The 23,177-nt window shown below is 43.3% G+C and overlaps 1 protein-coding gene across 4 annotated transcripts in view; it reads right to left on the reverse strand.

The window, feature by feature from the left end:
* Positions 1–23,177, reverse strand: part of LOC135905319 (sodium-dependent phosphate transport protein 3-like) — a 73,883-nt gene that overhangs the window by 48,171 nt on the left and 2,535 nt on the right. For all 4 annotated transcript variants that reach the window (XR_011512931.1, XM_070536105.1, XM_070536104.1 and 1 more), the window contains 3 exons: positions 11,181–11,419; positions 8,493–8,627; positions 4,256–4,411 (listed from right to left, as the gene is read on the reverse strand). Coding sequence is in view for 3 of the 4 variants with exons in the window: in XM_070536105.1 (XP_070392206.1) it covers positions 4,256–4,411; positions 8,493–8,627; positions 11,181–11,419 (530 nt within the window). In the remaining variant the exon portion in view is untranslated. The remainder of the gene's footprint in view (positions 1–4,255; positions 4,412–8,492; positions 8,628–11,180; positions 11,420–23,177) is intronic.

Here is a 23,177-nt window from a genome sequence, read left to right on the forward strand (position 1 = left end):
CAACATGACAATGCCCTCGATTGTCTGTATGGTGCCGCCTACTTCTCCTCTATCGACCTTCGATCTGGATGTCAGCAGATAGCTATGGCCCCAATGGACCGAAACAAAATGTATTATGCAACTCCTGATGAACTTCACCTGTACAAGGTCATGCTTTTCGTTTTGTGTAATGCCCCAGCCACATTTGTGCAAATTATGCACTCTCTGCTTCATCTGTTCAAGTGGTATACATGCTTGTGTTACTTAAACGACGAACATAATTGTGTTTTTGCCTACGTTTGATACACACCTCAAATGCCTCTCAGTGACTCTTCACGTGTTCCGCTGTGCTGGACTTCCTGAATTCATCAAAGTGGCCGTCACTCCATTATGATCCTTGGCCATATTGTGGATGCTGGCAGCCGGTGTACAACCTGACCCGGAGGAAATTCAAGCTGTGAAAGACTTCCGTGTGGCCCAAGTCTGCCAAAGATGTTCGCAGCTTTGTGGGGCTCTGCTTCTTTTTTCGCCAGTTTGCGAAGAATTTTGCAGTGATTGCAAAACTACTCACAGATCTTAAACAAGACACCCCTTTTACCTGGGGTCCTGCACAAGCCGTGGCTTCCTCCGAGTTAGCCATACACCTCACAACACCTCGTATTTTGGTACATTTCGACCTATCAGCCCAAAAAGAAGTCCGCACTGACACAAGCGGTTACGGAACAAGCGCTGTCTTGGCCCAACGTCAACGTGGAGTGAACTACATCATTGCTTATGCCAGCAGGATGCTGTTCGCATCTGAGCAAAATTACTCAATTACAGAACGCGAGTGCCTCGCTTATGTTTGGGTAGCTGCAAAATTTCACCCTTATCTATTCGACCAACCGTTCACATTAGTTTCTGACCACCATGCCCTCTGTTAGGCTCATCTTTTTGAAAGATTGTACAGGCAGACTCGCACGATGGGCACTGCGCCTGTAAGAGCACACCTACACGGTCATATCCACACAAAGATGCGGTTTGTCCATCCCTTTACTCCGTGGCTGACTGTGACTCCTTGTGCACTGAATCCCTCAATTGTGTCTTTTCCGTGAGTCAGCTGCATAACAGTGCCGATGAACAGTGTCAGGATGCCTACTAAAGAAAAATAATTGAAGGCTTGATATCCTCTCATCTGCTTTGTCAACGCCGAAACTGCTTGTGCTTCCTGCTGGGTATTTTCAGCCCATCGACATCCCACCTCAGCCCTTCTTCCGTGTCTGTTTGGACCTTCTCGGACCTTTTCCTACATCTGCTTCAGGAAAGAAATGGGTTGCCGTCACTACTGATTACGCGACACACTACACATTGACACAAGCTACCTTGACAGAAGACCAAATGTGCTACAGACGTGGCACTTTCTCCTGCGTGACATAGCTTTAGTACATGATGCCCCATGTCAATTGCCGACTGACCAAGGCCATACCTTTCTGTCTAAAGTCATCGACAATATACTGCACTGCTGATCCATGCAACACAAGATCTCCACGTCGTACCATCCTCAGACGAACGGGCTCTCTGAGCACTTCAAGCAAATCCTGACAGACATCCTTTGAAAGTATGTGTCGGCTGACCACCACGATTGGGACCTTGCACTGCCATACGCGATGTTTGCATAAAATTCCTCCCACCATGACACTGCTGGATACTCTCCCTTTTACATTTTGTTTGGACGTTAACCAACTTTACCAATCAACACATTTCTTCTTTCCCCTGCAACTTCCACTAGTGAATATGCATGCGGCGCCATTGCCCAGGCTGATTACATGCGGCAGGTAGCCCGTGGTAGTCTCGCTGCTTTCCAAGAGAATCGGAAGCAGCTTCATGACTAGTGACACCGCGACAAACGTTTTGTTCCGGGTGCCCTCGTGCTACTTTGCAACCCCTCCCGATGGGTTGGCCTTTCTGAAAAGCTCCGTCCTCACTGCATGGGCCCATACCACGTCCTTTGACAAGTGACTGATGTCACGCACGAGATTTTGTCCGGCAGTCCCACTTCATCTTCTGTTCCATTGCCCAGTGTTACGTTTCGCCTACAACGCGCGGTGTAGCCGGCGCGGATGCAACGGACGCCGGAGCTTCGTTCAAAGCGGCGGACATTTTGGCCCGTTCGGAGCGGCCGCAACGCATCCCCGCCAAGCGCGTCCCGGCATGTTCAGTGCCACGTGTCTTTGTGTGTGCGTGTGTGTGCCCACGCTTGTCAAAGTGCGGCAGCCGGGGAGAGGAGCTCCCCAAGTGTGAAGCGAGGAGGCGCGACCGGCGCCGGCCCGGCTGATGCGTCACTACACTCGTCTCTACATGTCTCTCAGCTCGTCCGTGCCTCGCTGTCACGTGGTGTCATCCCGTGACCTTCCTTCTTGCCCGCGACGCCAAGAGTATAAAAGCAGCTGCCCCCGGACGCCAAGAGAGAGAGGCTCCGAATTCTTCCGTCGAGAAGCGTGCTCTCCCGTCTCTCCACTTCGGTCGACCTGACCGGCCGCTCTTTTGCGATGCTAGAATAAACAAGTTGTTCTGTTAGCAGTCGACTCATGCTTTACCAGGACCTTCGGATGCTTCCAGTTGTGCCCCAGGCCGCCAGGCCAACGCTACCCTTGGGGCTTGCGACCCATTTGCAACAACTCGTGCCAGCGGTGCGACTGCAATAACGGGTGTCAGCACTGAGGTTCCAACACCAGCGATTTCGAGACTCAAGCATAACCACTCTTTGTCTGCTGTGGGTTCTTAGTGGCACCGGGCTGCAGCTTCTGTTTGCGGGTGTCATGCTACGTGCTGCTTGAAGAAGAAAATGTTGACCCTTAGAGTTAGTGGCATGTACCTATAAGCGACTACTGGCTGACCTGAGGATGACATGTGCCTTGCTTGATGTTGCTTGGCTTCCATGTTGGCTCGTGCTTGCTGCCCCTTGTAAATACACCTTGTAAACACAGTAGTTCATCTATTGTGCTTCCACATAACAATATCCTAGAAAACTTAGTAAAAAGTGGTGCAGAACTGCGGTGTAAAACTGTGTAAAAACTGGTGTAAAGTATATTTGAAGATATTGTTGCTATACAATAGACACTCAAGAGACATGGCGCTAACAAAGACGAGCATCTGGGCTTGGCACGAGCTGGTTTCCATCTTGGTCTCTGGTTGTGCTGCTCTTATAAATACAGTGTAAGTAGTCATATGTTGTCTGTGTCTTTCCACACGTAACAATATCTTTTAATCATCAAGAAGAATTAAGATGTCATTTTCAAACATGACTCGAATAACAGCTGTGACCACACTTGTTGTAGTGCAAAGTGTTCTGAGCATTTTCAAAGATATTTAAAACCCACTACCCCATACATATGAACTTCCAGAAAACAATAACATTTGGATTTTTAGGCATCATGCGTGCTGGATGTCTAAAGCAAGGGTGAACAAACCGCATCTCCCACTTGTGTCAGCACACTCTAAATTCGTAAAAAGAAAGAATAGGGGCCTCTTACTTCCCCAGTGCTTTGAAAAAGTCATGTTCACATCTGATGGAAGAAAGTTTTCACATGCAGGGCCATCGCCTTAGTGCAGATGGTTATGCCTTAGGTTTGCGGGTTGGTCTGGCACAGATTGAAGGAAAAAGTTATTCTCGCAAGCATGAGCAGGGGATGAAGGAAGGAAAATAGACGGGGCGAAAAAGAAAATAGGAAGGCTGTTATATTCCCTATTCTCATGGAACCTTGTGCAACCATTGAGACAGTAGGTCAGGGTGCACAACTGCAGACTATTTTTTGTGCACCTGCGAAAGTTGTATCCTTGTGCAGATAAACTTGTGCAGGCTTTCCACAAGAGGGCTGAATGCAAAACTAAGCACAGGCAGTGCTTACCAGGGAAATTATCGAGGCTGCCGAAATAGCTTGTGTGGATAGAAATGGTATAAGTTTTGCGTCTGTAGCCTTGTCCAAAAAAGAGCTCATGTTTAGCAATCACCGCCAATGCGAGATCGTGATACGACAAGCAGTATCAATGCAGCATTTTCTTGTTTTGTTACGGTGTTAAGTACACAATCTGTCTCCCGGTAAAATAAATGTTTTGTTCAAAGTTCAGTGCTATGCATGTCTTCCTTGTGCCTCTCTTACACAAAGCTGCACCTTTTACATTAATTCCTGCATAAACACAGTTAGGACCATAAACCACCTGCATTTAAACAAATAAAAAAGACATCACTTCAAGAGTATGCACCGAACATGTGCGATTGTGCAGCGAAAATACTCACGTGCACAAATCCCAGGAGTATCCTATGCGCAACCAGAGGTGCGACACCTAACGTGGCTATCCATGGTGTTGCCGATGTCAGTGCCGAGGAAGCAAGCAGCCCTGCCAGCAGGGTCCACTTGGCACTGAAGCGCTCCGCCAGGCGACCACCCAGAACCTGATAGCCAACAAGCGAGATCACATGCGCAGATTACAGACCATAAACGCTAACCCTTTTTGCATCGCAATGAGTCTTAGTCACAAAAGTGATTTGCAGTGCTGGTGCAAAGGTGTTAAACATATGTGAAAATATTGACTCTGTCTAAAAAAAGAAAGGCTTTGCAGATGTATGGTGATCATCTCTGCTTGCTACCTTGCTTCTGTTGTTCCTATCAAACGGAGCAACAGAAGAATGCAAGAAAGATGTAATACAAGAACACTGTCCGGGCACCCTACGCTGCTACACATTTCGACGCAACAAGTAGCTTGAGTGCCAGCGAGGAGGACAAAGCCCAAAGAAGCAACTTGATTGGCAAATCCCCAGTGACAGTTCTCACACGACAGTACAACCAAGAAGATTCAATTCGAGTGGCTGTGTATTTTAGACCAGAAATAAACCCAGTTATCAATTCAGACAAGTCTCCTACAGTTCATTCAGTATGTCTTGGCGACTAAAACAAAACAAAAAGAAATTCAGAGTTTTTACGTGCTGAAACTATGATCCGATTATGAGGAATGCCATAGTGGGAGATTCCAAACTAATTTTGACCTGTGGTTCTTATAAGTTTCCCTAGATCTAAGTGCTGAAGTGCTTTTGCATTTCACACCCATCAAATGCAGCCACTATACAGCCAGGATTGAACCTAGGACCTTCAGCTCGGCAACGCAATGCTATAGGTAGTTGCGCAACGCGCGACTACCACGAGGAGTACCACTTGCATGTCAAAGACAGTGAAGCTCTACAAGGTGCTTCTCATACTTTTGGGAAATCCTGGGTAGAGGTCCATTTTGCCACTGCCAAAATTTATCCAAAACTTAATAAGTAGTTTGCTATATATGTTGCAATGCCTTCATTATATACAAGCCTTTTAAACGTTTCACTACATCCAAGCTTACTACTTCTGTACTGCATGTTATATTGAACACGTGTTCCTGCATACTGTGCCAGTTTTGCCGACGCTGGAGTTGAGCTGTGCATTCTCACTGATGCCCTGGTAGTATGGTTGCTTTGGGACTACAGCACTGGCTGTATTGCTGGCTGTTCTTTGACTGACATTTGATATTAACCCCGCTGCTGCAGTTGCCGGCCTTTGACACTGCCGCATGAGAACCGTTGCTGAACTCTCTTTACCAGCATCACTGTGAAAACTTCGAGTTCTAAGTGTAGAAATCTCACCAATATTACAGAAACCTTATGAAACGAATCTCACTTAAATGTTGTCTAGCTCTGTAGGGCTATGCTGCAATGAACTATCAAAGGTTGCTCTCCAATGTCGCATGAACTCGACATGTAGTGGGGGCATCTTGTGAATGACAGTATCATTTTTTCTACTCGCAGTCGAACCTCGTTACAGTGAAATTGCACCTGACATCAAATTCCTTCATTATATCTTATACTCATCATAAGCCTATATTTGTTACGTACAGATGTTGATGAGAATCATTTTTCGTTATATCCATGCTCATCATATAGCATGCATATATACATATATGTATACAGTATACATATTTCTATACATATAGGAAGTGGGTGAGCGGTTGATTTGGGGGCATATTAAAATAGGGAAAAATACTGCCAAATAAACCAGTGGCATGTGTGTTTCGGTGTTAGTTTCTGCTTCTTGTTTGATACAACCCGCTGGTTAATCCATTCGATTTGGTCGGTCCTGTCAAGGTCGAATTAATGGGCTTCGACTGTACTGAGGTTTCATGGTAGGCATCTTCTTCAGTGAGCCTTGGCCAGTAGTAACTACAGAACACACTGCACACATTGCGTGACCATTGGGGCCAACTGCTAAGTGCTGTTAGTGTTGGCGTCTGGCACCACGTGCAGAAAGGGATTCCATCCTACCTTCTCTCACCATGCCTCATCGAAATAAGCGTGACTTCCTGATTCACCATGACCATTTCGAGTGTCTGCCGGTCGGGCGGAAGCCCCGCAGTGTTTACAGGCCTCTTTTGTGTGTGTGTGTCTGTGTGTGTGTGTGCAACTTTAGAGGGACCCTTTCCTCGAACGGCCAAAGTCTACAGGAGAACTTCCACAAACCAGTAATGCGCAAAAGAGACGGACAAGCGTCTACAATTGCAGGAGGCGGGACGGCCTCCTCCTTGCAGCAGGCTTTCTGTGCCGGTCATGTGACGTCGACGGAAGCAAGATCCCTCCCACGATTGTAGAGAGCCTATTTAAGGAATTACTTTTGATCACTTCATGCTCTTCTCATTTTCTTTCATCTACCTTTGAATAAATAGTGCAAGTTTTGCACTAGAAATCGTCTCGCCCTTGCTTGGTCACCATGGTCTACCGGATGCCTGCAGCTCGCCGACAACGCCACGCTACCCAATAAGTAACATCGGTCGAGCTTCGATAGGCAGGCGTTGCTACAAGTCGGCAGCAGTACGATACGCTACCCTGGATTATGCAACAGTGCACATTGCACGCAGCAAATAATCACTACAATGCAAACCTTGCGTAATTGCACACCGGTGAGTAAAGCACTGCTGCTGCAAATAGAGCTGGCAGACGGTGCACCATGGGCTGGACTCAATATCACCTCTTCCAACCAAAGGATGGATGCTGGCAGCAAACAAATATTCCGTTCGCATATACCAACGTTCAAGTAACCATAGAATAGTTGCTTGGGCTGCATGTTATGCGTGTGTACAATGCATGCTTCAAGACTAACTTTGTTACGGTGAAGTATGTAGTATTGCTTACTTCATTCACAGCTTACACCATACCCCAAAGCGGCTTTCAGAGAACGAAATGGAAATGAAACTAAACGAAATGAAATTAGCATTACATTTTTCAAGAAATGTTACAGGCACGCTCCAAATGTATTAAAGCACTGTACTTAGAGCACTCGGAGCCAAGAAAGCTATTTTGCCATAGCGTCTGCTGAAAGTGTGAAAGTTGCACAGCGCATACGGAATCCTAACATAACTATGTAGTGAGAAAATAAAAGAAAATATGTATGACAATTATGAGCCACAGTGCAGTTTAACATGCGATACAATAGTGCAAGACCTGCAGTTAGTCTGATAACATTAGTGGGTTGCACTCAAATGACAGGTGTGGGAGAACAATCCTCACACACTGCCGGAGCTACAGAATACCTCCAGCAACTCTCCACCAAGTGTTTAACAATATGCAGTCTCCCGTGCAGACATGTCTTCAAGCCACTGGTGAGCATTTTCAGCATCTCCTGTAGTGATCACTACATAGCCATAAGTAAAACTTCGAACTTTAAGACCACCACTTGCAGCGGATAGCTAATTTTCGGAAACCCATTACAAAAATGAAAAATAAATAAATGAAGAAGTCACATGTAAGCAGGTAACAGCTTTGGAAGAATCAGACAAAATGCTACAAGTATCCCAGACTTTATTATTCTAAGACCATAATATCTTTATTTTTATTTATGAATACAGTAATCTTTAGTCGAGGTCATAACAGGGTGGATGAAAATTTTATCCCACAAAACAAACAGCCAGGCACAAGATAAATACAATGCAGGTCATAATTTCAAGTTAGGTGCTTTTCAGCTGATGACACTCATGCTCTGTAGCATTTAAAATTGTTGAACATTAACAATTCCTTTGTCTGCAGCTGCGGCGTAAAAGAATGCCAGTCTGATAAGACAAAACAAGGTAAAATAGACATCGACAGGAGAGCCCCTATTTCGACATCCCTTGCTGTTTCCCTGCTCACAATTGTGCCGACCGCTGCAACACTGTGGCAGTGCTAACAACTTCGCGGAATCGAGACATGGGGAGCACATGACCGTTACAGAGCGATGCAAATCACTGTGTTGCAAAGTGAAGATCGTGCCATGTGAACCAGCATCAATCAGCATTCAGGGAACCTTATATTTCTAAACGTGACTGACTAAGAATATGGCCTCTCAAATAGCGACTAGCAGCTCTGGTTTAAGTCCGTTGTATTTCTTACTCTTTTTTTTTTATGCGACTGCCTACACCAACATGTAATTCACTGGCCCCGAGAGTGCCCAAATACCCGTAAATGAGCTGCGTAATCTCACCTGCGGCATAATTACTCCGTAAAAGTATGCACCCAGGATGACACCTTGCACTGAAGGTGACCACGAGAATACAGGTGCTCCTGTGCTTTCCTCCTCCAGTGAAACTGCAGGTGTGGTGGTGAGGAGGGCATTGTCCTGAGCACAACATTTGAACAGTTAATGCTTCAGCCAATAAACTACCCGAGCTTTCATTACCTACACATTAATCATGCTTTCTTTTTTTTCCTTCATTGAAATAGAGCAATATTACGTAAGATATGATCACCAAATGTAGTAACTTAGCCAAACAACAGCACCCAACCTAATCGTACTGGAAATATGTCCTTGTGCCACAATCTCTCCTTCTTAATTGACTAGACACTTACTACAAGGACATCCCTGCTGTTACAATGTGGCAGTCTTTGTGTATTCGTACAGCACAGGAACTTGTACAGCAGAATGCTCGTATGCCGCACACATACCACACAACAAAGGAAGAGGCACAACAAATGCGAAAGGATGAAAAGTGGGTGCATTACAACAGTTGGCTCTTACTGACAGTTTTACAGTTGCCAGCACAGATCGATCACTGAAATGAGACAAGGACAGTGCACATGACATGACACAACACACTGACTTCCAACATCCATTGCATGCTCTCCATTCTGGTGTCACTGTCAAAATGTCCCGTTATATTATGCCATAACAAAAAGTACAGCAACAACATTGGGAAAACTGCCGTGTTTACAAGGACACTAGCAACTGGAAAGCTGCATGCTGATCTAATTTGTTTATCACTAGGTGTGCTGTTGAAGCTACAAATCATGTTCCAGTACAGTACGTGCAATTCCACATGCAAGTCATCTACTGATCACCTATTCACAGGATATGCATGGAGGAAAGTGTACCAAAGAGTTGTGAACACACTGGTTGCGAGGTTTCACCGGGGGCTTAAATTCCATAACTTTGCCACTAAGCACACAACCAATTCACATACATCTAGATAGCAAAGTTGAATGCCGTACAAAATGATTTCCATTCATCACTAAAAAGCAACACTGCAGACATTGCAGATAGAGAAAGAAGACGTGGTCATCGGATAAGAGACACGAATGAAGTAATTTGAAAACTGGACTGCATATTAGTTTTTTATTCTGTATTTTGTCTGCCTACAGCACTGCACATATATGACATATAACAGAGGCACAGAAAGTGTGGCAGCAACAATTAGGCAGCTGTTGTTGCAAATAGTAACGAAACAAGAAAACTTTTAATTGAGTAAGTTAAAACAACATTCTTCAATGTACAGAGGTTCTGCCTCAAGCTGAAATCAACATGGCCTTACTTGGTGTGAGGGCATCTAATGTTACTTTATTATTTTCGCTTGAGCACTAATGCGCTTTCCCAAAAGTCAGTACACTCGCCTTGAGTTTTATCACTCATATTTATTCCAAAAACATAAGCACGATGATGAAACTCAAGATATGCTTAATCATTACCATTTTTTGAGAAATCGCAATAATGCTGGGAACAAAGATAAAAAAAGCTATTCATATGCCAGCTTGTAGGGATCCCTGCTCCATTTGCAGGAATTCCTGACTGGTACAGCAGATGAAACTCAAAGCAGGTGAAACAAAGAAATAAAAACTGCATAAAATATTAAAATCAAAGCAAACCAAATAAAGAAAGGAAGCGTGAGGCTTACATATCATTGCTTTGAATGTAATATTCAAGACAACGCAGAAGTAACACTTACCCAGCATGTATAGTAATACAAAAGCAATACATAGCATGAGAGAGTCCTAGGGAGCATGAGCCGACACCCAAGTGTGAGTGCCTGTCTGACAATATTGATTGACAACATTGAAGAGATATGCACTCTCAATATATGGAGAAATATAGTAGCACCACTCAAGCCAAATACACAACTCAGACATTATCAAAAGTATAATCAAGTGAGCTCAGTTATGTGCTGTAAAATGTGCCGGCCATTGAAACAGCTGAGAAATGAGAAGTGGCAACACCATATTTCTGCGTTTGGAATTAGAATGTTTCAAGGACAAAGCTTTCCATAGTTCTGCATTAAGCAATAACTGTCATAACTGCACATTAGAACTAAGGCTCAAGAGAAAGGTTTAACTTAGATCCAACTCCAATTACTTCACCCTAATGCTTGAGGACCATAGAGGTGCACCCTTTAAACTACCGCTCTGTCATTTTCACAGACGTGCACCATGGCCATACATTTTTTCATAAAAGGAATTACAGTTAAACAGTTGAGAACTCCAGTTAACACAAGGAAATCTTGAAATTATGTAGTGGAAAGCCAAAACAAAAACTTCACTTCATGTTATTACAGTGTGTTCCTTTACAGGTGAAAATGCAGGGAACTTGAAAGTCAATAGTATTAATGTGATCAGAAGTTTGTCTAAATCAATGTTCAATGAATCAGTATGAACTACACATTGTCCCCAAATCGTTCTACTTATGAGATCATTTATCCTAACAGAACTGGAAAAATGAGAGAACTTGAGTCTATAATAATGTATTAGATGAAGGTGTTTCTTCCAAGAGGCAATATCATCAAGAAAGCATCTACTTCTCACGAATATGCTGCAATAAACTCTTTAATATGTATATGGTGTCAGCTAAATGTGGCAAACTTGCCCGCCTTTATATTAAAGAAAGACACACAAACTATTCACTTACTTCAGTTTCCACACTGCTGTTCACTACAGCAATGCTAGAAGCATTGAAATGTGTCGCTACTGTGTCATTGTCATGCTGGAGCCAGGAATCACCGGGTGCAAGACTGGCCGCTTCGTCTGTGGCGGGAACCTGGTTAGTCATGGCCAAAATTGCAATGCCCAGGTCAAACTTGTGTGTTGAGAGGATCGTGTTGCCGACGAAGAGTAGGGCTAGGAGCAAGTAACGCCCCGGCACACGACCTGTTGATGATAAAGGCACGTGGAGATGCATTACATGCTGAACTTTCAATGCAACAAGCAGCTTCTAGAACAGTTCTAGAGAAAAACATAGCAGCATTGATCATGTAGTTATGCAATGGCCATTATAAAGGCACTATAGAGTAGCGCAAGCAAGATGTGGGTACAACAGAAGATACAAGGCAACAGTTCTAGCAAATGGATGCAAATAAGAATGTACCGTTAACACAGGGATACAAGAACAGACACACAGAGGCAGCACAAGGATATGACTGGCCAATACTGGGCAAACTAGGGAAGCATCAGCTTGGAGCCAATGTTTTGACAAGGCAAGTTGTTGTTACCTGGGGGGCTTAACAGTCTAAATGAGCCACAAAACAAATGACAAAAGTAATGCAACTATACCTCCTGAGCCCCTAAAGCAGATCAAAATGACATATCATATATTTGTGTTGAAAATACAGCTATAGTGTGTACAGTTTGACCATGGGCAAACAAGAACCCTGAACAAGAAAAATCCTGAGCCTAGTGCCAACGTTTCAACAGAGACAACTGTCTCCATCAGGGCCATAGTGACGATATCCTTTTTTGGGAACAGCTGCAGACCACTGAGAGTTTGCTTGTTCAGCCACGGTTGTTCAATGCAAGTCCATCTTCCTATGACCTCTTTGTCTTGCAAGGATTGGGAGACATACACAGTGCTACAGGATGCTACGTGAAAAAATACAAACCGCCACGTGTGTTTCACCATGCTTTATGTTTCCGTGTCTAGTTTGCATGATACTAGGATGCTTTTAAGATGATGTACAGAGATGCCCACTGTGAGACACCATTGCGCAACGGTGTTTTAACTAGCAGATAGACAGGGCATTCCACAAACATGAAGCTTGGCTTTTGTCAGGGTTGAGCATCAATGAAACTCTGGCCGTGTCACTGTTCTTGCATAGGCACTGAATTTGATTCCACATGTTGCTTAGAGTGCGAATGTCCCTGAAGCACTTTATTTCAAGTTTCGAACGCAAAGTTTGAATCCCTAGAAGCACTGAATCTTTTGTCCTTACACATGCTCTGCATGTTGCTTTAGCTGCGGTTCTTTTAATCAACCCAACTGCTTCATCAGGGTGAGGTAACATGCAGTTATACAATTGTGCCTGTGAAACCTCTGAAACAAAGCAGTTTATTCAATAACTCCTGGTTCCTATTTACTGCAATGTTACCATCAGAGTTGGCAGAGTTCGCCAACTTAATATAGCTTCAATTAACTTTTGTTGCTGGGTCAGCAACACGTGCTGACCCAGCAACAATTTTTCTGTTGCCAATAGAGTAAAATGGCTATCTTTACTGAACAAACCAGCATATCTTTTTCTAAAGCAAGCTACACTATAAAAGAAAAGCATATTGCCATTTTCAAAAACATATATATTTGAGCTCACTTGCAGCAACAATTATTAAATCAAGTTTATATATGTGTACATCTCAGAATTTCCTAAAGATGCGTTTACTTCATTGAGATGGTGTGAAAATTAGGCCACCCTAGTAGTGATTAATAATTTCATACATAATTTTTCAGTATTGATGGTTGAGACATCACGATACACTTTTTGGCATTTGGCAACCCACCTGTGAATGTGCTTCTGCAAAACAATCTGCATTTTGTTTAGCACTTTCTCAGCACGTTTCGTTACAGGTGTCTGGCAGGCAGAATATTTTGGGACATTGTTACTAATGTTTTCCATGAAATACTGTAACAAAATTATCATAAGAACTTTGAAAGTTGAAGCAAAAATTACGAATTAATAGGCGTCATTACTGAAGGAGCCACTGCTGGAAGAACACTCACAGATTCTGCAAGCAACAAGCACGTATGCAGATGCACACACACTAAACAAAGACTGTCATTAAAGCCACAATTTCTATCGCGTGCATGAAAAAAAAAAATTTTTTTATTTCAGCCACAGTTAACACCAGAAAATAGCATGAAAAGGAATACCACATGTATCTGACCAATACTCCAGGAACAACAAAAATGTCTTTCTTCACTGTCATTCGCTGACAGCTATAATGTGTAGCAGAACTGCACTTTTTGAGACCAAGTCAAGCATTTAACAGGCATTTTTATATTTCCCAGCAATACTCTACACGAAGACACCATTCAAAGAATTGCCTTCACTGAATAAATGTGAAACCTTAAGATGTGCTGCACAGCAGTTCAAATCCTTTGTGCAGTATTGGATACATGTCCACCAAATATGTTTTATTACAAGAACACGTCCCACTACTTGCGTCTATTACAGGCAGCAACGACATATAATGAGACATACTTCTTTCTAAGAAGCTTTCATGGAAATGGTTCTGGCAAGACAAAAAAAAAAAAACAGACACGCAGAGGTCTAGCAGTTACTCCTATATAAAAGAGTTCCTCATCCTCACAGTATTTTATGCCCACAACATAACAAGGGATTCTTGGAGCGACCTCAGATTCCTCGTGTTTTGTGAGAGGCAACTGCACTCTATTCCTGCAAATTTTCTACCCTCATCACACCCCTTAAGGTCAACTGCAACAAAAACTTCACTTTAGTTATGTAGTACGTACTACTAAAGCAGTCTTGAGAAAGTTGTGGGGATAGTAGTCGGTACAATTTTCTTATTAGAAGCCTTTAAATATCACCTAAGCAGACTACGCATGCCCCTAGTGGGTAGCAGATATGACGCAATCTTGGTGCATCACCTCCAAGATTTTTAGCCTGCAATACGTGCTGCCTGTTCTCAGAGGTCACGCCAAGAAGCTGTGCTGGTGCTCAATATTCTGCGTGATGCGCCAGTTCTGGCAACAACAGCAGCACTTTTTTTTCAGTTTCGGTATCAAAAACATCTATTTTTGCTAGATTTTCAAATACTGCATCCATTCGAATTAGAAATGCAAAATTTTGCACTGAGGCTGCTGCTCTATATCTCAACTTGCTGAAGCTAGGTTTTCTACGTGGCCTAAATTTTGTTGTGATTAGCCTTCAATCCTGTGCTGTCATTAAAAGGTCCATGAAATAATTTTGACAAATTTTGTAGATGCGTAGGGTACAGCTACAGTAATGCATGTGCACCACAATTTAAGTGAAGCAATATATTAAGAGAGCTACGCACAAGTGCAACTTACCTTCTCCCTAGCCTTTTCTCCTCAACTCATTCACCGAGTGACCTAGGCTAAGCTCCACCTTCACTAGCTCTGTGACATGATGTGATGAGAAGAGGAAGTTTGGTTCACCACAGTCGCACTGCTGTCTCAATTTCTAGTTTTTTTTTGCGTTTTTTCGATGTTTTGTCAACCAGAATTGTTGAAGACGTCGAACGACTCGCCAAGATGCCTTCCCTACCAGAGGCTCGGGGGGTGCAGAGGGGCCTACCCTTCCGGCCACTTCGATAGGTGCCTCCAAAAGAGCCTGATCTGGTAGTAGCGAGAGCTCCGTCATGACTACGCCAGACCTGACACCGGGCCAGAGGAAACCAAGTGACTGAGAGCAATCGTGAATGTAAGCAACAAACTTCAATATATCGAACACGGATATATTGAATTATTGCGTATATTGAGTGCTTTGAATATCACCTGGAAACTCGCATGTATTTTTAATTTTTTATGTTGAACGAGGTCGGACGTAAAATGGATATATCGAACTCCGCCACCCCAGACCATGTGCGCTGTGTTAACAGGCAGTGAGCTTTCCCGCAACACCCTCAAAGATAGCGGTGGCGCGATGGGCATTCCCAACTGCTGCGCACTGTAGCTGCACACAATGATCGTGCCGAGGGTGCCATTTGAACGTAGCAGCGTATGTATGCGGTGGCTTGGCTAGTTCGACAATGTCAACGACGCATTGCACTTGTCGCACTGACTCCTTCTTGGTGCCGCGCTCTGCGCCTGTTGAGACGCGCAATTCACAGAGTTGCCAGAATGGGCTATTAATAGCCAAATTGGGCTACTTATTATGCAGGTTGGCGTCGAAAATTCTGAGTTAGCTACATGGCTATATTTGGGCTATTTTTGTCCCGAGGAGAAGTCCATACTGACAAAATTCTGGAAGGCTGCTGTAAAACCCAAAGCTCACTGCTGCTACAAAGATATGTAGGCAATCTCGAAGGCCTTTATTTAGCAATGCCGGCATGGGGAGGATGGCATTAAGTCATGGCTTCCATATTTATACGTCCTTTCAACGCTAAGCTATCTTCCTTCTCTTTGGTTTTCGCGCCATCTGCTACCAGTTCACGTGTGGTTCAGCAGGAAAAACTGTGGGGCTGACAGCTGTAGAGTACATGTTCCATGCTGGCTGCTATACAGCAAACTATTCTGTCGATTTACCACAAGAGGTCAAGTATTCGTATGCATGTTGTAGTGAGTCATTTTCTCCCGTGGTCCTTCCATGTTGATCAAGGGTTCCTCGAAACCTATTACTTGGTTTTCCCACAAATCACCACATTATTTATTTACGCAGTAAACTTATGAAAAAATCCGTATGTCGCTTTGAACGAGAAATGCGATAGTTCGGCTCTTTATGTACATGCTCAACGAAGCGCAGTGGTCTTGAGTGTCGATCAAAACTAAATATTCTGCTCTGGCATCACCAAACATCAACAAGCATCAGGAATACAAAAACAAAAAATTGCCGGAAATCCAATGTTCCTCCTGCTGTCTGAGCTCACTTTGTGTCTACTTGCAAGGCCTCTTTCAAACTCACCAGTCCAATGCGTGTTCAGCCAGGTTTCATTGACAAAGAATGATTTGAGAAACTGCATTTTGGATGGGACACTGCAAGCTCTCTTTCATGTTAAGTTTGGTCTAGCAGACAGTGGGGACTGCTGCAAAGATTTTCAGTCCGAAGAACAGTTTCTGTCGCGTTTCAACTCTGCAGTTCTATATGGTCCAAGTGGCAGTAGAAGTTAATTCAAATGGAGATAGTTTGTATATTTAATCCAGTACCGTAAATCCCCAGTGTAAGAAATATCAATTGGGACTCTACGCAATGCATTTCTTCTCGGTATTTGTTTTAGTCGAGCAGCTCCATATTACATGAAATTTGCGATTGTTTTAGAGTAGTTCTTGAATGTTGCATATTATTACAATAATAAGCTCTATAAATATATGAAAAACAATGTTCGTCCAAAGTGAAGATGGCAAGGCAATTGCTCAGCACAAGTTGGTGAGTGATTGCCTTGCCAACGTGAGGATGATCACTCGCCGGTTTTCATACCATACTCCTGCGACAATCTTTTTCCTTGGAACTTTGTGCATACGAGTAATTGCAATTATGGCTTACTTTTATATGCACGTACATTATCATCATTGTAATTCCTCTTCGTTCTTCTTAAGTCATCATGTATATTTTTCAGCTGGGATGAGAAAAAGAAACCTGCATTTGATATACATAATAGATGCTTGTGGTACTGTTACGCACATATTTTATTGTTTTTGCATGCATCACAACGGTGGTTTGACAAAAAGTTCTTGCAAGTTTGTAACAATATATAAATTGTTATACCGACTTCCTATCCTGATGTATAGTGCTTGAACTTGTTAGATTAAGGGGTTTGCTTTGTACTTAACTTCATGACAGCCGTGTGCGACCCATAGAAATTGATTTTGTGTGTTCCCTAGTGGAATTACATTTTTTATTTCAAGTCGTACTCAAAGTAAGGTGCACAGTCTTCCTTGCAAATTCGGCAACACACAAATTCGTGCCTGCATTCACAGAAACTTACGTACAAGTTTTCATATTGTATGAATCTTGCCAGCGAATGCCTGTTTAAATATTGTACCATTACACTTTTTTCAATACTAACACCACCTGGATTATTGCCAGCGCCATTATCCAGGTGGCAGTTAAAGCCATAAACTTTAATTCACCTCTTCTGTTATGGGCCAGCAGGTCGTTCTGTTTGTTCCCACTCAAAGGCGAATTGCAGTCACAACGTCTGCTTGTTCGCACAAGGGAAATGTGTGAAGGTTTCAAGGGTTTTCCAGAGTCCAGTGTGCCTCCAAACGGCAGCATTCGCTGACTTCAAGCTTCAAGTGAGTGTTTACTGCACCACGATCGGGGCGCATTTAGGAATAGCTGTTTATAGTGCACATTCACTTCCATCGTGTGCGATTGGCCTAAGCCCCACTGACTTCGCGCGGCGTACAAAGTCGGCGTGGCCTAGGCTAATTGTGTGTGGAGTAACCGAAAGTGTGCTCCCCGCTGATGAAGTCGGCGCAGCCTAGGCCAAATACGCATGGCACAACCAAACGCGTGCTTCGAACAACCATTCCTGATCGCACCCTTGGTTCATTGATTGATTTGCAGAAGTTTTTGATGCATTTTTTACTTGATTTTATATATCGAATTCTGGCTATATCGAACTATTTCGCGATCACCACACTGTTCTATATATCGAGGTTTGGCTGTATGAGGCTACCGAAACAGACGTGTCTGCGCTTATTGATGATTGTGATATAGCGGACATCAGTGATATGGACGATGAAGGCTTCACGCTTGTGCAGCACCAGACAATTATTTTGGTAACCCTCCAGCATGAGGTGATGGCTGCAAATGCGTAAGTCCTGGCACCAGCCGGTTACCGACAGCCTGATGTGCTGCAGCCAATCCGCTCACCTGTTGCTTTGCAAAGGGACACGATGTCGCAGCTTGATATGTCACCAATCACTGCGTTTGCAGCCCAAAACACAATAACGGCGATACGTGGTCTTTGCAAAAGGAAACCTCAAGACTAACCCTGCGTCAACATGCAGCACGTTGTAACACAAGTAGACAGTTGCTGTGTGCCAGAAGTGCTTGAGTGTTGTGATAAATTGTCGTTGTGTATTCTCTGGCTGTTACTTATTTTTTTTACAGATGCAAGTTAACTAACTTTCCAAGTATTACAAACATTTGTTCCCCATAAAGTTGTAAAAGCTATCTACGATGGTACCTGGATAGCCAATTGGATGGACAGCTTGCCCAACTGATGTCACGTGAACAAACTTCGTAAATTCTAACAGAGCAGCTGAAAACTCAGGGGAGCAGTACTGCTGCGATGGGTAGTAATAAATTACATGCTTTCTGTGGAACGCCTAAATGTGTCACTTAATGATAAGAATGACCTGCCCTAACGACTCGGTACGCTTGTACAAAATCGTCAAAATCATTTCAGGGTCCCTTTACCTGAGTTTTCCTGAAGAGCTACCCAAGGAATGAAAGAGTTACCAGCACTATATAGTTTATAGAATGTGTACACTCCTTTTGGAAGCTGTGTGGAATGTGTACTAATTAAATAAACAGCTCAACATTGAGATCATTAGTAGGAGTAATGAATTCATATTCACACTTTCAAGTGCTTAAATATTTTCGAAATAGAAGGGGCAAGAACTGATTCATGTAATAGTGGCTATCTTGAAGCTTTTGGCATTACAGATGGCAAGTGATGGAGGAGGGAAGGCAGTTTTAATATTTCAAGGTTCTTCGTAGAAATTAACTGTGAGTAAATATCCATGTGAAATGAGGTTACATCAGCATTTCAGGAGTGGTTAACACGAGGTGATATAGCACAGAAATCCTAAGGTGCAATTAGCATTGTCAAGAATACAATTTACGTGCATACATAATGACTTTCAGCATGTGTTGCATAGTTTGTGGTGTCAAACTTCCGATTACATCTATGCTGAAAAATTTGTCAGTACCTGTGTTTTTGTGCTAGACACACTTCGGCACTGGAGGCCGTCAAAAAATATGTGCGCAAGTCTGCAAATGTGCAAAGTGGGGGAGCATCCCCTGTGGAAAGCCCCTGCACTGGTAAAGGAAATGTTTGAGAAAACTGCAGCTGTAAGGGATGCCATGTGACCGCCCAAGAGCAGTGTCAAGATACACAGAAAACAAAAATCAACAGTAGCGAAGAAGCCATGGGTGGTCTGGGACAGTCTTGCCCAAATTCCCAGAGAAGCGCTTTTCAAAAGCTAACAGCGATGTCCAGGTCAGCGTCAACCAGCACACCATCTGCAAGGCCTTGTTTCTTTTTCAGTAACCACTGGGTTGTTAAGCTGCAAGTGAATGTAAACCTCCTCTCCAATGAGGGGAGTGCAGAATGTGGCCATAAGGTGCAGATGGAACTTCGACTGGGAAGTGACACAATGTTTCTGAACCTGTCTGTTTAGCAGCTTATAGTCACCAATTAATGTAAATAAATGTAAAATGTCTTGTTCCATTTTAAACCCTGATCAGACCGCTATGTCTTGCAATGGTCACCTCGGGGAAATAGAAAACAAGGACCACCACTCAACGTCACGAATGTGGCTCCTGTTAAATGTATTACGCAATAACTTGCAAAGAAAAAGACCTATGCAACATACTCAGCACAGCATTACTTGAAGCATTGCTTGGCCTGGGTACATTATATCTTCCAAACAAAATTACCAGACTTTGCCGCATATAAACTGCACTTCAATGTCGATCACTTGTACAGAGAAGTCTCATTCCATCTGCCCACATGTCACACCAAACTTTCATCACTCAAAGCGCGCACTGTTATGCATACTGTTTGCGTGGTTTTACCAATAGCTTCATCTCTTCTATGGACACTGACTGAAGAATCAGACAAGCTACCAGCACCAATTGTAAATGGTCATAACTCTCTCAAGTTCACAGAAATTACTGACAGTTAATCTCAGAAACTGATATACAGTACTCAATTTCTTGCCACCCTTTAATGTTTTACTTTCCTGTGTTTTACGGAATATCTAGTTGCTTTGTATGCTCACACAGCCATGTCTTAATTCCATTTTTGTCCCTTTGTACTCTCCTCCTGCTGTGTTATGTACACCAAACGGTGCCCATAAAGGATTAAATAGATGACAATATGTGTTAGGAAAAAATGAGATGCAAGAAAGACGTTCAGGGCTTACCTGGAGTTATCAATATGCCATCATCTGGCAGATTCCTTTCTTTCTGTTTCTGACACTGAGGATTTATAACAGGCTAAGTTCTGATATATCTAGGTGATTGCCAAGAACAATGATTGTCAGACGACTTTTCTCCCACACGTAAAACATTTTTTTCAGATTTTAGACATGGACAATCCACACTTCTAGATGCTTATCGAAGTCGCAGAAAATTCAAAATTCTTGAAGTGCTCTTATGCTGCCTAGATTTACTGGTGCTGAGGATGCCAACGAATGTGCTAAGCAAGATTTTTAATGGACAGAATTAACCATCACCTCAAGGGGAGATAAGTGTTGCTTGTGCTGCCGAGCACGAGGAGCCATTTGACTATGTATCATCCGAACCACAACGTGCCTTTGAAACTTGGTGAATAACAAAAAATAACTGAGAAGGAAAGCAAGAAAAAACAGAGAAGCTGCACTCTTAAAACAGTTGCACCTTTTGGGGCGTATATTTGTCCCACCACAATATTCGTCATCTACCTTGCTTGCGTTTCCTTTGAAAACGCTGCACTTGCTACTTTTCTGCAAGAATGCTGTGTCATGCTGATAACATGCAAGCACTTCGTAATTTGGAAGTACCGGCTTCGGAGCATTAAGGAGGTATGGTCGGGTAAATGGTACATGTTAGTTTTAACGTAATATTTTAGAAACGGCTGCAGATATTCGCATCAAATTTCCCGCACTTACAAAAGATGCTCTTGGGTGCAACAGAAGAAACTTTGTTTGTGTCTAGATGGTTTGCCTTTCCTGTGGTCCACTCCCAAAATTTCAGGTGCGTTTTAATTATTTGATGTACCTTTTCTCTGCAATCACGCTGAGGAATGTGATGATATTAGAGTGTTAGACCAGGACGAATTTTTCAACAACTGCGATGCTTTCCTTTCGAGGAAGCCGCATGGGATTCCTTTGTGGCAATTGCTACGATTGGGTGGATGCCTCATTTTCTTTTAATTAATATATGATTTTTAGTCCAAATCATTTACTTACCACACACACACACACACAAGCAAAAGAAAACCATGCCATAAAGAAGAAAACCGCGAACGATGATAAACCGGCCTCCACCCGCCATTTTCAAATGCCAGGGCGTGCGGCACACTTTAGCGTGATATTTGAACCGCTTTGAGCGGGTGTTCGAGGTCGCGCTTCAATAGGTTGGTTCCTCATATTGCAGTCGATTTTTCTGCGCCAGAATTGCAAATTCAATTTTGGGGGGGGGTGTTTACCCAACCATACCCCCTTAAAACAAGGAAATGCGGGCAAGACAGATGACGATTATTGTTGTGGGACAAGGTACGCCCCAAAGGGTGCAAACTTTGTTAAGAGTGTATGGACCATGCAACCAATCACTCAATCATTTTACCTTCATCTATTGCAATAAAGACACAGAAACAGCATATGAAAGGTGGCATTCGGCAGCTTGACGAGACTGCAACCCCCATTAGTACAAGGGTTCACAGCAGCAGGAAGACAGAAATAGAGACTACAAGAAATAAAAGTAACAAGATAAGCATAACAACACAGCAGAATTTCTACCTTGTCACATTTTGACGTCGTGGTTAAAGCGCACTTGAACAAACAAAAATTAACAGATTAATAATAATTCAAAAGGCGTGAATACAGATAGCTAACTTTCTCCTGTGTCGCTGCAATGTGGCTTCATGGATCTACCCCAAAGCTTGGACGCGCCTGTATGGCCTTTGTCAAGCACACACGTTGGATTCTTGAACGTAAACGTGTGATTGATATTTTACATGTCGTGCCTCTTCTCGAATCAAAAGCCCACTATTATTTTTTCTAAACAAAAATCATAAGATGCTTTAAATGAGCAGAGGAACAAAATAGGTGTGACATTAAGGTACAGGGAGACAGCAGTGCGAGCTAGAGAGTAAATGATATTCTAGACGAGAATAAAACTAAAAAGTGTAGGCATGTCATCTGATGTGCAAAGCAGATGACTTGTCTACTAGCCCTGTAAAGCACAACATACTGTATAGAATGCATGCATGAACGGCGGCAACTGGGCAGCGTGCAATGTTGGTGCACTCTGTAGCGAGCAGAAAGCATGTACTATAGCAAGTGTGTGCCAAATAAATGGTGTCGTGCGCAGTTGGGTGTTGCAGCAACTGTTCCAAACTAAAAAAGAAGTTAGCTAATGATGATGTAGTAGAAATTTCAGCTATTTTTTTAGCATTTTCCAAGGCATGCAGGCATGTGAGCGATGAAACCGGGGAGCTTTTTGAACAGTGACAACGAGATGGATTTCCCATATCAACTCACCGTGAAACTTTACAAATCCAAGGGTCGTTCTGAGCACATTTTAGCAGGTACGTGAACAACTGGTAAGTTGACTATGCGTATCTGTCCCTTGCAAGCATGCCGGATCGCTTTCGTGCACATTTGTCCCTGCGCCTTTCCAAGTGGGGTCGTATGCACAGGTGTAGTTCACTGTTTACTGGCTCCACTTTACGATGTTATCGTCCCCTCAGAACTGTTCGATGGCTGCAACCCCGACTGGGCCCTGTCGCAATATATGGGGTATGCGCTGGAAGCACTCGTCATGGAGCGCTTAACAAATGTTTGGGAGTGGTTAACCTGAACTAAAAAAAACTTTTGTGCAGTCTGGAGGATCTGTAGACATAGAAAATTCGCGTACGTCAGCGATGGTAACATATGTTGCGATGAAGCCCAGTCGGGGTCCCATTGGCATGGTGACGATGCAATGATTGGACGCTCATTGCTTGTTATTAGAGTCTGTCCTACCGCTCAGATTTACTTGCTGGCCTCCCATCTCGCTGCAAT

Source organism: Dermacentor albipictus, chromosome 3 (genome assembly GCF_038994185.2).
Source record: "Dermacentor albipictus isolate Rhodes 1998 colony chromosome 3, USDA_Dalb.pri_finalv2, whole genome shotgun sequence".
NCBI lineage: Eukaryota > Metazoa > Arthropoda > Arachnida > Ixodida > Ixodidae > Dermacentor > Dermacentor albipictus.